The following is a 13,455-nucleotide window of genomic DNA, read 5'->3' as shown; positions in this document are numbered from 1 at the left end:
TGGAGGTTCTCCAGTCGATTGCGCTCGGCCAAGTTTGCCAGGCGCGCGTCCTCCAAGGCACGAGCCTCGGGGGTTTCTCCAACGATAGGAGTGTGCAGTGCATCAATGTTCCGGCGACGAAGTTCTTCTCTCTGCAGCGACGTGAGAGGCTCGGGGAGATATTCCTCATGGGGACGCGACAGGTCACCTCCACCCGCGCCTCCGTCGGTGCGGGGAAAACCGGGAGGACTGGGCGGTCCATCGACCATCAGAACCTCCGCCGCCGGATCACTGCTGTCGCACTCGGATGCGGTCTCTGTAGAGCCAGTCGACAGATCGAACAGGCCGTAGAGGGATTCATCGGGCTCGATCGCCGCGACTGGAGGGGTGGCCGACTGGCGTGCCACCGCGTGTCTCACCCACCGCTGAAGTCTCGACCGACCGGAGCGCTTGCACCGGCGGGAAACAGGGAGGGAGGACAACACAGGAGCCGACCGGTAGGGGGTCGACGGTTGCCGCAAGAGAACGCCGCGGACGCAGGTGCTAAAGTGCGTTGCCCCGCGGGCGGGGAGTGCGTCCACGTCGAGCGGAGCCTCCTGAAGCCAAGCGGAGTCATCGGTGATGAACGTGAGCGCGCCGAGGCGGATCTCGCGGCCCTTCACCAAAACTCCGCCAAAAACCATGATGATTTGGATCCGAAAAAATCGCAACTCCTCCAACAAATCGCTAAAACACCTGCCCCATGGTGGGCGCCAACTGTCGTGGTTCTAAGTCTGACAGTAATGTAGGGGGTAAGTATGGAGAGGCAAGATCTTAGCTATGGAGAAGTTGTAAGCACATGAGGTTTACGAGTTCAGGCCCTTCTCGGAGGAAGTAATAGCCCTACGTCTCGGAGCCCGGAGGCGGTCGACTGGATTATGCGTGTATGAATTACAGGGGTGCGAACCCTTTACACTGAGGAGGGGGGTGGCTTATATAGAGTTGGCCAGACCCCTCCGGCCCTCAGTTATGCAGGGTTTTAAATACATTAAGGTCGGGCGTTACTGATAACGCCCCTAATAAAGTGCTATGATGACCATAAAGGCTACTTAATAACCGACCGTTAGCACACGGAGTGCCTTTAGGTCTCCTGTCCGTCGAGTGGTTTGGTCTTGGTCGAGTGATCGCTTCTTGGTCGAGTGTCTTCGAGTCTGTCGAGTGGAACACCTACAAATCGATTGAAAGGTGATTTCTTCTAGAGATGTCCTTGGGTAGGGAAGTTTGGATAGGTCCATGACCCTACCCTAGGTACATAGCTTCGTCACCGGCCAAAGACGGGCCTCGATGCTCAGGATCTGCTCGTTAAGGGTTCGGGGGGCGTTGGCGGCGATCTGCGCACCGTCCGCCCTCCGTCCTTCGCGATCAGCTTCAATGGCCTGGTTGGCAGCGGCCGAGTGACCAGGAAAGAAGTCTTCCAAGACAGAAAGCAAAAAGCCAAAGGTAAAGACGAGAAGCCGGCTCAACCAATAAGCCGACAGCTCAAAGAAGGAAAAAGAGGGAAGCTCACCATCCACTATGTCCTCGATCGCGTGAAAGCTAGAAGTCAGCATCGCCTCCTTGTCGGTCCAGGCGGAGCGCTCGATCGCACACTCAGCAAGGAGTCTGGTCTCCTTGTCCTCCGTCTCCTCTTGGGCCTTCTTGAGGAGCTCCTTCTGTTCCGCCAGCTGCGCGACAAGCTGGTTGTGCTCTTCAGCCAGCTTGTTGCAGTCCACCTCCTTGGCATGAAGCGCGGTGTTGGCTTCGCCCAGTTGCCGTTGAAGGGTGGCGTTGGCCTCTGCAAAAAGTAGAAAAAGAAAGAGACGACAACAGTCAGCAAAGAAAGATGAAGTTTCCAGGAAGATCCGGCCCGAATGCTCAGCAGTCGGTCCGAATCTCGGGGATTGCAGCCCGCGGGTGCGCCAGCGTGCCCCCGCAGAGAAAGAAGGAGACTTACTCCGGCTCTCCGACAAGTCGGCGGCACGATGATCCAACTCCTGGACTCTGGAGTTGAAGGCGGCCGCACGGAGGTTATGATAATGCTGCAGCAAATATATTAGCACTCGGAGCTCGCTAAGTAGAGTTCCGAGCCGCCTGCTCAGCAGCCGGCCCGAAACTCGGGGACTACACCCAGTGGGTGCGTCAGCGCGCCCCCATGAAGAAGTACAAGAATTAAAAACAAAGGAGCAAGAAGTGTACCCGGATGGCCTCTCGCGACTCCAGGAACGCCTTGTTGTAGAGCTTGAGAGCGTCGGCCTCGGTGCGGAGTTTGGATTGAACGTCCAGAATCGCCTTGTTCAGAGGGCCCATTCCGCCTCCTCGCGCTGGTCGCCTTGGTATCCGGGATCGAGGAGCTTGTGGTGCCGGTCTCCAGCGGGCGCGGCGCCGAAGCCGCCTTCGCGAGGCGGCAGCGTAAGGGTGTGCGGACCCCGGGAGTCGGGCCCATCACCATCTCTTTTCCGGCTGGTGGCGCCAGCGGGTCGACCGACTGCTTGTCTCGCGCCTCCTCAGAAGGAGGTGGCGGGGCACGAGTACATCCGGCATGGCGACGTCATCGCTGTCCCTTTCCATAATAGGGTGCTCGCCGCCGGCTTCCCCAGTTTGCACCATGAACTCCGGTGGTGGCGGCGCAGAGTTCAGGGGGACAACAAACATCGCCGACTGGCGATGCGCGGCTTCTTTAGCCTGCTTCTTCGCCGCATCGCCGGCCTCGGCCTCCGCCTTCTTCAGGCGGGCGACGGCCTCCGCCTTGTTAGCTTCCGCCTTATTCAGGCGGGCGGCTTCCCGCTCCTCACGCGCCTCCCGCGCGTTCCGCTCCGTCCCCTCCCGGAGGTCAGCGGCCGGATCGATCCGCCGGGTGGTGGTGGAGGTCTCCGCCGACCTCACGATGGAGGCGGTGGCCGACTTCTCGAGAGAGAGCGGAGCCCTAAAATCAAGAAAATAAAGCAAAGGAAGTTCAGAAATAATCAATAAGAAGGAAAGCACAAGGGAAAGAAACTTACACCGACACCACAGGGGGCGCCTTGGGGAGCTTCTGGTACTTGGCCGCCTTCACTGCGGCCTCCTCGTGCCTGGTCACGGCGTTTGGATTCTTGGGCTTCTTCGGCGCGCTGCCGAACAAGGCGGCGCCTTGCTTCGCTTATGCGTGCCGGCTCGGGCAGTCGACTCGCCAGAGGGGCCCGCGTCCGCATTGCCAGCACCTCGCGCAGGGCACGGCTCTTCTTCGTCTTCGTCATCATCAGGCCAGGTCTCGATGCCACCTTCTTCGGAGCCACCTGCCTCGTAGACGCCGCCCGTCGCGGTGTCCTCCAAGGCGGCCGCCCCCAAGCCGGGGTCGTCCACATCGCTCACCGCATGGTCCGGCTGGTAGTCACCACCCGCCCCTACGAGGGCGGCCGTCGTGTTCGGCATGTAGATCTATTTCAGACAATGGGAGGCCGGCTGATCAAGACCAAAATCAAGACTAGGGCAGGTGTCACAGAGAGAGAATTGGCAAACTTACCGCAGGCGGCGGGTCGGCGCGAGAATATGGCCGCTTGCCGAAACTCCAAGACCCATCCAGCCTGAGGCCGGAGATCTCGTTCACCAAGTTCGCGACTTCGGCGGCCGACATCTCCTTAGTGCTCAGCCGACACGGGTCGTGGTGCCCGCTCATCGGGCTGATTAGGTGCGGCCGGCTTTGGAGCGGGAGAACCCGGCGCTCGACGAAGGCGACCAGCAAGTCAGACGCCCTGAGGCCTTCGGTGTTGATCAGCTCCTAGAGCCGTTGGATGGCGGCGGTTCCGTCTGCCGACACCGGCTTCGGTTTGTAGCCCCAGCTAGCCCAGGGCTCGGCAGGCGGGCCGGCTTCGTAAGCGGCAGGTTGAGGAAGTCAGCCGCCGGGTCTATGTTCTCCACGTAGAAGTAGGATTGCTGCCACATCTTGACCGACTGTGGCAGCTTGATGATGGGGAAGGCGTTTTGCGGTGACGGTCGGTGAACTGCAACGAAGGCACCACACTGGGCAGCCACCTCCCGGACAGAGGTGCCCAGTTTGGTGTAGAAGAAGGCTCCCCATAGCTCGATGATGGGGAGAATGCCGAGGTATCCTTCGCACATCATGACGAAGGCAGCCAGAAGCATCACGGTGTTGGGCGTGATGTGATGTGGCTGGAGGTGGTAGAATTCGAGGAATGAGCGAAGGAAGTTGCTCGCCGGCAGGCCGAAGCCCCGGATGAAGTGCGAGCGGAAGACGACCCGCTCGCCCTCAGCCGGCGCTGGTGAGATCTCTCCCTCCGGCGGCACGCGCGCCATCACGTGGCTTGCGCCGGGGAGACGCCGCGTCTCGTGGAGGAAGGTTATGTGATCCTCGTTGACGTTGGATCTGTCCTAGTCTCCTCCTTGCTCGCGCGCTATGGAGAGCTCGATGAAGGAAGGCGCGGCGAGGAAGCTGAGAGTGGGGCGGAGCAAGGAGGCTCATGCGAACGGGCTCGACGGAGATGAACTGCAGCAGCACTCCGGCATAGCTCAGGGGGCGCTGCGGCGAAAGGAAGAAGAAGGAGGCAATGGCGGGGTGGAGGGGCGCGCGTGCTCTGCCGCTCTTTCTCCGCCCCTACTTATAGCCTGCGGGCTATGAAGCCGAGGGGGCGGGCATGGGATCGTGGGATTAACTATGCCCACGACCCCACGTCCCCACCTTTATTGCACAAGATTACTACGCGTAGTAACTCCACGGGTGAACGAAACCGCCCACCTCGACCGCAGCGGATCCGCTCACATGCCGAGGCCTGGTGGCGGTGGGCCTAGCCTGCTGAGGCATCCCATCGCGCGCGTGGGCTCACAGGCTAGCCCGACATGCTGGCACCACATGGCGTGCCCACGACAGGCGGCTGATCGAGAGGCTTAGCCAGCACGCCACCTGGTTCCCGTCGATGCATTCGAAATTCCAGGAAGATCCGACTGGACGTATCCAACTCCTGCCAACCGGCTTCCCGGGAGTCGGACGAGGTTTCTTTCAGAGCGCCCGGAGGAGGAAACTGTTGAGGCTCCTTGGCACATCAACCACAGCGCCTCACCAGCTTCGGGGACTACTGTCGGAGTAATGGGCCACGGGTAGCCTAACCCGAGTCCCGGAACCTTTCAAGACATCGGGCCGGCTGCGCCCCTCAAGACGTCAAGATGAAGCGCCGCCTTCTGGTGGCCGGCTGGCTGAACGGCCGACTACCAGAAGGCGGCCATGCTCAGGAAGGCGGCTCGAAGACAGGTCGACTCCTGGCAGGCGGCCTCCAGAGAGGCCGGCTCCCATCAGTCGGCCCACAGTGCCCTCAAAGTCTGCACCCCCATTAAAGAAGACAGGACGGGGTGAGGCAACAGTGTAGCCCAGCCCCCCCCCCCCGAATTCGGGGCTGGGCGTGGCCACAGTGCCTCGTGCCAGCGAAGATCTCCGCTCGGCGCGACACTGTTGCCACTTCACCCTCGATGTCACTCCTGACAGGCAAAGCCCTGCTCCCATGACCGCCTGTCGGTACGGCCCAAGGACGGCAGGCCCTACCGGTCAGCGAGAGCCCGAAAGACAACGGGAGCCACACCAGTCGGACCCAAGGGAGGCCGGCTCCCCGCAGCCAGCCCGATCCTTCCTTGGGGGCCCACACACCATTAACCAGATAAGATGCAGAGTGGCTATAGTGGTCTCCCACCAGGCGGCGGGACTAAAGCCACGCCTCCCCGACCGAGCACGTGTCATTAGCAGCACGACTACAGTAATCCGTAGCCGGCAGGACCCGCGAGCGGCGGAGGCGGTCTGTCGGCTCCGTACCAGACCAGCCGGCGGGGCCCACTAGGCGGCGAGCCCCAGCAGTCGGCGGAGAAGCCGGCGACCAGACAGATTGACACCCGGGCCATACGCCCGGCCGGATTAGCATTGTACCCCTGGGGGGTAGGCCTATATAAACCCCCCAGGGCACCCATGCAAAGGGTTCCCACCCTGTTAGGACTAGATTCATACCTAGGGGAGGAGAGAGCGAGCCTTGCCTTCTCCCACCTCTAGCATACAGCTCGAGGAGCACCATTGTACTCACTTGCGCCTTAGTGATCATGCGGAGACCCCGCAGAGCAGGACTAGGGGTGTTATCTCCAAGGAGAGCCCCGAACCTAGGTAAAGTTCGCCGGCGTACGTGTCTACGCCTCATCCGCCGCTTCCAGGCACCGGCGACGTTCTACTCGCTCCCACCATGATAAGCCATCCATTGGCATATGTTGCACCCAACCCCCGACAGAGAGCGTCGAGATGATGAAGATGGCCACCGGAGAGGGATTGCCCCCTCCGGCAGGGTGCCGGAACAAGTCTAGATTGGTTTTCGGTGGCTACGGAGGCTTCTGGCGGCGGAACTCCCGATCTATTATCGTCTCTGAAGTTTTTAGGGTATATGGGTATATATGGGAGGAAGAAGTACGTCGGTGGACCTCCGGACTGTCCACGAGGTAGTGGGTGCGGCCCCCACCCTCGTGGGCAGCCCGGGACTCTCCTGGTCCAACTCCGATACTCCGTGGGCTTCTTCTAGTCCAAAAATAAGTTCCGTGAAGTTTCAGGTCAATTGGACTCCGTTTGATTTTCCTTTTCTGCGATACTCTAAAACAAGGAAAAAACAGAAACTGGCAATGGGCTCTAGGTTAATAGGTTAGTCCCAAAAATCATATAAAATAGCATATAAATGCATATAAAACATCCAAGGTTGATAATATAATAGCATGGAACAATAAAAAATTATAGATACATTGGAGACGTATCAGTGCACAACTTCTATAAACATGCATACAAAAAGGTTCTTGCCTATCTAGGCAAACTAGACTACATCATCTTCCTTCGGATCAAAGGCGGCCAGGATGTCTCTGTGGCATCCCCGCCCGCTGTCGATGGCATCTCGCAGCCACCCTCACCCCATGCTGCAACAAGGCGTCCTTCGCCGCCGTCACCAAGCCACAGTCCAGCTTGAATAGAGCCCAAAGCGCAGCGATCGCAATGTCTGAGAGCCTCCATTGGAATAGGGCCACGAAGCGTTCGATCTCTTCCTTGGTGACCTCCTTGCCCTCTCCAACCACACCCATCCATTGACAAAGGAGCATCTCCCTGAGCTGAGCAATGGAATGCTCTTGTTCTTGGCACGTAGCCGCCGGCTGCGCCGGCCGAGGTTGAAACTGGTGACCCCAACGAGCTTTCTCTTTCCTTTCATTTACTCAACTTACCTAGGGCCATTTGTTGAGGTTTTCTCTTGCATGAGAGTCCACTGCCTTCCTTTTTGCTTGTATCTCTTCTCCATATATGCTAAAATGCCATGTAGGCAGGCTTATAGAGCACTATTATACTTGCTCTTAAAGAGACCAATTCAAAAATCTCCCAACCAAGGCAGATAGTGAGGGATGGAATATTTTTTGTATTTTGCAAAATTACTCAATTAACGCACTCATTTTCCTTTAAAAATATGTTTAAATGCATCAATTATAACACATGCATGCGTAACCACTAAATGTCCAAGAACTTTTACATGCATCAATGAATTTCCTCATCCTTACATGCAATGATTTAATGCATCTGAAAAACTAAATATATGATAGGGAGCAATAAAAATTGGACTAGCAAAATGGAAAACAAAAAAAAAATCGAGATAAGCTCTCTAAACCGCAAAGGGGGAGATATGAGTTTTTTGTAATCTGGTTTGGTTGGTGTAGAGATCTGATCCTATCTCCTGTATAGTTGTTGTGGGGATCAAGTCATAGGACAACCAAACCAATTTATGTAATCTCTTCGTTATATATACACGAGCGAGTTCCCGCTCCATGGTAGAAAACTCTTCCACCATCGTTCCTTTTACATGGTATACAAAGCCTAGCCTCTTCCAACATGTCTAAACATGGCCCTTCCCTCTGCCCCAACAAAGGTGATGAGGGAGGTGGATAAAAATGCCCCGCACCCCGAGGTGGCGGATCTTGCAGAGGATTGTGGCAATGGCCGGAAGATCGAGGCGGTCGCAAACGCGGACCCGGTCCCGAGAGCGATCATTTGCCTCGGCCAGTCCACCTCATCCAAATCATGTGGTAACTTTTACATTGATTTGTAGGATTCGTGAACTCTTGTTATTTTATCTGAACTATTTTTGCAACTCAAACTATGTCCACCCTCAACATGATGTGTATATCAAAATACAATCGAATATTGTTGGTTTAACTGAATATGTATTGAAGATTGAAAAAAATGTTGTCACAGTGACAAGTGATTCCAAAGATACGAAGGCAGCCATTATGGAGACACGTAGTTTGCACATAGGCTAGTCTCCATATGCGTAAGGAGCACGCTCTATATGTGATATCGAGGTTACCAATATGGCTACTCTATTAGAATTGCTCTGACTTAACTTGAATTCATAAAATAAAACAAGGGTTTCTTGGCCTGAAAACTGAAAACGTAGGAGTGCCAACGCAGTGTTTTCATCCTCTTAGCATCAGATTCCTCTAAATAAACACAAATAATTAATTCCCTCACAAAAGTACACAAGGACGAATCGCATACAAATTAAACGGAAACAAGAAATCGCAGCAAAAGGCACGCGCACGAACTGAAAACGGCAAATAATTAACCTGCAGAAACAACCAGACCACTCCACTAGCTCAAGATGGATCATCCAACTGATTGATCAGTTGTGGTTAACCCTCCTGCAGTTGCTCCTGATCTGGCCGTTGCGGCCAGTGATTGGCGAGATGTTGCCCATCTTCACCATGGACTGCGCGAAGTGCTGGAAGAAGATGTCCTGGCTGGCGGCGTAGAGCTTGACGAGTTCCGCGGTGGCTGGGCTGCCGGTGAAGAGCACCTCGTCGGAGCTGAGCAGGCTTTGGTGCACCAGCAGGTTCCTGTAGTACTGGTTGTCGAACTTGAATGGCGTCACGTGGTCCAGAAAGAAGAGGTTCTGGTCGCCGCCGGAGCGCGGGCACCGCGGGCGCAGCACCGCCGCCGCCGCCGGGTCCAGGGTGGAGTCTGGGAGGCCTTTGCCCGTCTGGTTGTACAGCCGCTGACGGAAGCTCGTGCACCGCGAGTCGCCAATGGTGTGGCTACCTGTAAAATATGGTTCAGTTTCCGGCCAGGGATTCGATCACGAGTTCATGACAAGATTCATCTTCCTAGTAGTATGATGTAATCTCTCACTGTAAGTTAGCACTGGTCAGTTTCTAACATGTAGCCTTTGACGTGTGCTTGATACAGTATGTGCAGGGCATGACTTGACATGCTACGGCCGGGTGCATGGATGCACGAATCCCGTGACTCGACGAGTCAAGAACGTACATGGCGTAGTACCAATCATCAGCAGCGACCTATAGGTACCTTACACGCAATTTAATGATGATGGACATAATTGTCACGTACTACAGTTGCATGGATTGACTTTGTCGCTACATACTCTACGTTAACAGTTGAAACGTGAGGTGTACATAGTAAGGTGGAGCCCCCATCACATCTATCCATCCATCCAAGTGCACGAGACGAACAGTTGGTGTAATAAACGATGATGCGGTAAGAGCTCTGTGGATGTACGTACCGAGGAGAGCGACGAGGTCGACGATGTCAAGGCCCTGGAGCTTGAACTTGGTGATGATGGTGGGGAGGGTATTGTTGGGAGCGGGGATGTCATTGTTGGAGCCCTGGATGCTGGCGCCCAAAGAGTCTCTCCTACCAAGAGGCACGATCCAGCCTGGGCCGCCGGTCTGCACGGTAACAAAAAGATTGGCCCGTGAAATTTTTCCAGAGTAGGAAGTAAATTTTGTCACGCAGAAAGTAATCAAGATGGGATTGTATGCGACTGTGAAGTGTCTGGAGTGCTGGACATCTTTGTTCTGGAGCAGAACTTGTACTAGTAAAAAAGTGAGGGAATTGCACAAACCACAATTATTGGGGCCAAATTTACACGTTCCAATTATTGGGGCCAAATTTACACAAAGCGGCTGTATTTTTTTTAGAAAAGGAGGAGGGCAAAGCGGCTGTACTGTGTTTCTAAAGAAACATGCTGCAATACGTCATTTATATATACATTCTATTTTTTTGCGGGGGGCTTCCAATGTTTCACAAACCAACTTACTCTCGAGCACGTGTTATCTACAATACAGTGTGCTAAGCACTTTTTACCATGACCTTATCCTGTGACATGGGATGCCATATTACTTTATATACCTATCAGATAATTTTGCCGCTGCTTTACCGAGCAGTGCGCCCCCACCTTTGTGTCTTCTTTTAGTACGGATTTTTTTTATAACCATGCGTTCAGTACGTACATGTGTCACACAATTCATTTACCATGCCAACATTGAAATTCAGGGGAGGGGGTCAATTGGGAGAGGACACATGTCTGTAGGCTGTAGCTTCACATTTCCGGCAACATGATTCGCTGCGAGTCCGCACACAAACTGGGAAGGAATATATACGGACAGCAAGAGGAACAGTTACGGGCGTTTGCAAGAAACTTGGTGGCGCGCGCTTGGCTTGAGTAATGATTAGCCAAGGAAACAGATTCATGGGGCTCTGGTAGCAAGCGACATGACGTAAAGCCAGCAGTAGGACGTACCATGACGGTGGAGTCGCGCGCGGCGAGGGCGAGGACGTCGGCGCAGGAGACGGTGCGAGGGCAGGCGGCCTCCAGCGCGGCCTTGATCTCGTCCACCACCTCGAACCCTCTCGCCGAGTCCTTGTTCGGGTTGGACCGCTTCTCGCTCACCACCGACGCGCTGCTGTCCAGCAGGATCGACGCGTCGCATCCCTGCACGCACACACGTGTAAACGACGTCCATATGATGATGACCATCGATCGATTACGCCGCCATGGACGCACGCACGCATGAGGGTGATGTGGTTGCTGCGTACCTTGACGAAGCAGTCGTGAAAATGGAGGCGGAGGAGGGAGGCGGCCATGCGGGGGTCCTGGGCGTGCGCCTTGCCGACGATGGACGCCACGATCTGCTGCGCCTGAGGGCACGAGTGGTCGTAGAAGTGCGGGTCCAGCTGCTGCTGCCCAGCCGGAGGAAATGCGAAGGTGGCGGGGAAGAGGAGGAGGGCGACCAAGGCGACGGCGGCAACCATTGCACCCCTCGTCATCGACATCGCTCTTACCGGAACTAGCTCGTTGGTGTCTTCTTGATGCTGTCCTTCTTACTGTTCAAGCGATGATGGTTGTGGTGAGAGGTAGCGGTAGCAGGGGTGGGCTTATATAACCGAGGCTTGCGAGGCTTTAGGTTGAATAAAACATGTGGCCATGCATGCATGCATGTTAATTACAGTATTATGGAGATACTTTGCGGGGCCAAGTATAACAAGCGTGGCTGGCTCGAGGCAGCTTCTCTGGCTCTTCCCTCACCTTTAAGTTGATATATACTTTTGATCACCAAAATATACTAGTATCATTTGTTCAATAGGTGTAGCTATTCCACTGGCCTAGCTTCCTTCTAGTAGTAGATAGGTATAGTTCTATAGAGTAACTCTTTTACCACAATTATTAGCTAGCTGTAGAGCAATATATGCATGGGCGATCTCAAGGCGCCAAATGCCCTTGTTTCCCGGTGGCCAACTTATTCTCTATATATACGGGCATCTGCATTTTTGTAAATTACATATGTGTGCATCGATGTAAAGAGAAAAGAAGCTCTTCAAAGCCAGAAACGTAAAAGGAAAAGGAAAAGGAAAAGGAAAGATGTATTGAGTAGCTAGCTAGCAGTGTTGTGTCATGTAGAATAAACATTTGAAGGTAGCAATCATGCATGTTTGTGGTAGCCCTTTCCATGTGTCCTTTGACGAAAGCCACCCGGACGATTAGGAGTCGAAGAGGTAAAACTAAAAGCATTGCATTTCTCTCTCTTTTTTTTGACACATTGTTTTCATAGTCTGTTCAGGATTTCTGTTCACACATGAACACGTCACCGTGTACCTTCAACGCCGAGGATGATGCACCGCAGCTCACGCCGAAGGAGACCCGTCCGGAAGCGCGGTACGCAAGCAATCCGGCGGGTGCTTTTCAGGACCCGAAACCCCACGCGCCCGAGAGGGACCCCGTCTGGACGTGCGGCGGCTATGGGCTGCCCTAGGTCGGTTCGCCCGCCCCTAGAGCCTCGAGGATCGCTGCCCTTCAACACGAAGAACAAACGAAGAACGAGAGAAAAAGAATAAAGGAGGGATGTAAAACTAGGGTAAAAAGTAGATGTGTTTTTCGATTGTGTGTTGTTATTCAATCGGCCGTCACCCCTTACATATATATGAGGCGGCTGGACTTTCCGTACAAGAAAAGGACTCAAATCCCGTCCAAAACATCAAAAGATAACCTAACTCGGACTACGAGGGCCGGAACTTCCGGTCAGCCCGGAACTTCCGGGCTGAAATTACATCAAGTAGCCCTCTTGCATTGAATCTGCAGGTCGCATGCTACTTCGGATGACGATGGTTCCAAAAGCAAAGTTGTAGATCTTGCAATGGACAAAAACTCTTCAGTTGATCACTTTTTCATCTGAGGTCATCTTGATGTCGAAATCGGCCCCGCAAATCTGCAAATAATGTTAAAATTCCAGTTTTCGGGGCGCACCGCGTGCAAACTTTCGGTTTAGCCTGGAACCTCCCCGGAAGTTTTGCCCGGAACTTCCGGGGCAAACTTATGCAGCACACTATTTTGGCTCTAACTTTTGCATACGAACTTCGATTTAAACGTTTTTATATCGAAATCGATCGTCTCGACGAGACGAAGACAATTCGTGTAGAAATATTACTCATATGAGTCCATCTTGGGGGCATAATCAGCCGAATAGTGTTTTGAATGTAAAATCTCAGTACTTCAAACACAACTTCGGCCTTAGAGATTAGCTCGGATGGCTACGGCCCAAATATCAAAGTTTCTCCTTTTGACGATACGGAACTTTCTCACTTTGAGCACTTTTCCATTTGAAGCCTTCTTAATTATATTTTTGACCATGCCAAAATCTGATGTCAACACATGCCCTCCTGTTTTTCGGCAAAACTTGCGTGCCGAAAAATAACCTGCACAATGCTTTTCCTAAGGACGATGTCAACACTCCATCGGTCATTTTATGTGCTTAGGGCGATAATTTCTATATCGGCCATGTTTAACTTCTTGTTTACATTATACCTTGGAACCGATTACCACCAATCGACTTTAAAGAGATGGGAACGAACCCGTTCCTCGTAGCACTAAGGAAATCAAACTCTGAGAGGTCACGCCCTGTTAAGAAAGTAACATCCGGATGATTCCAATCCACCGATGCATCGGCCAAAGCAACACAAGCCGAATTATCCGCGTGAATGACTTCTACCTCATCATCGACCCACTGTATTAAGAATTGATGCATGGTAGATGGCACACATTGGTTAGCATGAACCCAATCGCGGCCTAATATAACATTATAGTTGCCTTGCACTTCGGCGATGAAGAATGTGGTGGCCAAAGT

At 53.8% G+C, this 13,455-nt stretch overlaps 1 protein-coding gene across 1 annotated transcript; it reads right to left on the bottom strand.

The window, feature by feature from the left end:
- Window positions 1–8,391: 8,391 nt before the first annotated feature.
- LOC119317848 (peroxidase 72-like) lies at window positions 8,392–11,195 on the bottom strand. Its single transcript, XM_037592347.1, has 4 exons — window positions 10,874–11,195; window positions 10,578–10,769; window positions 9,558–9,723; window positions 8,392–9,076 (listed from the first exon to the last, which is right to left on the bottom strand). The coding sequence occupies exons 1-4, from the start codon at window positions 11,108–11,110 to the stop codon at window positions 8,661–8,663; spliced, it is 1,011 nt and encodes a 336-aa protein (XP_037448244.1). The 5' UTR covers window positions 11,111–11,195; the 3' UTR covers window positions 8,392–8,660.
- Window positions 11,196–13,455: the final 2,260 nt, after the last annotated feature.

The sequence above is a fragment of the Triticum dicoccoides genome, chromosome 6A, assembly GCF_002162155.2.
Source record: "Triticum dicoccoides isolate Atlit2015 ecotype Zavitan chromosome 6A, WEW_v2.0, whole genome shotgun sequence".
NCBI lineage: Eukaryota > Viridiplantae > Streptophyta > Magnoliopsida > Poales > Poaceae > Triticum > Triticum dicoccoides.
The sequence above is the reverse complement of the archived record's forward strand: the minus strand, read 5'-3'. Positions and strand labels throughout refer to the sequence as shown.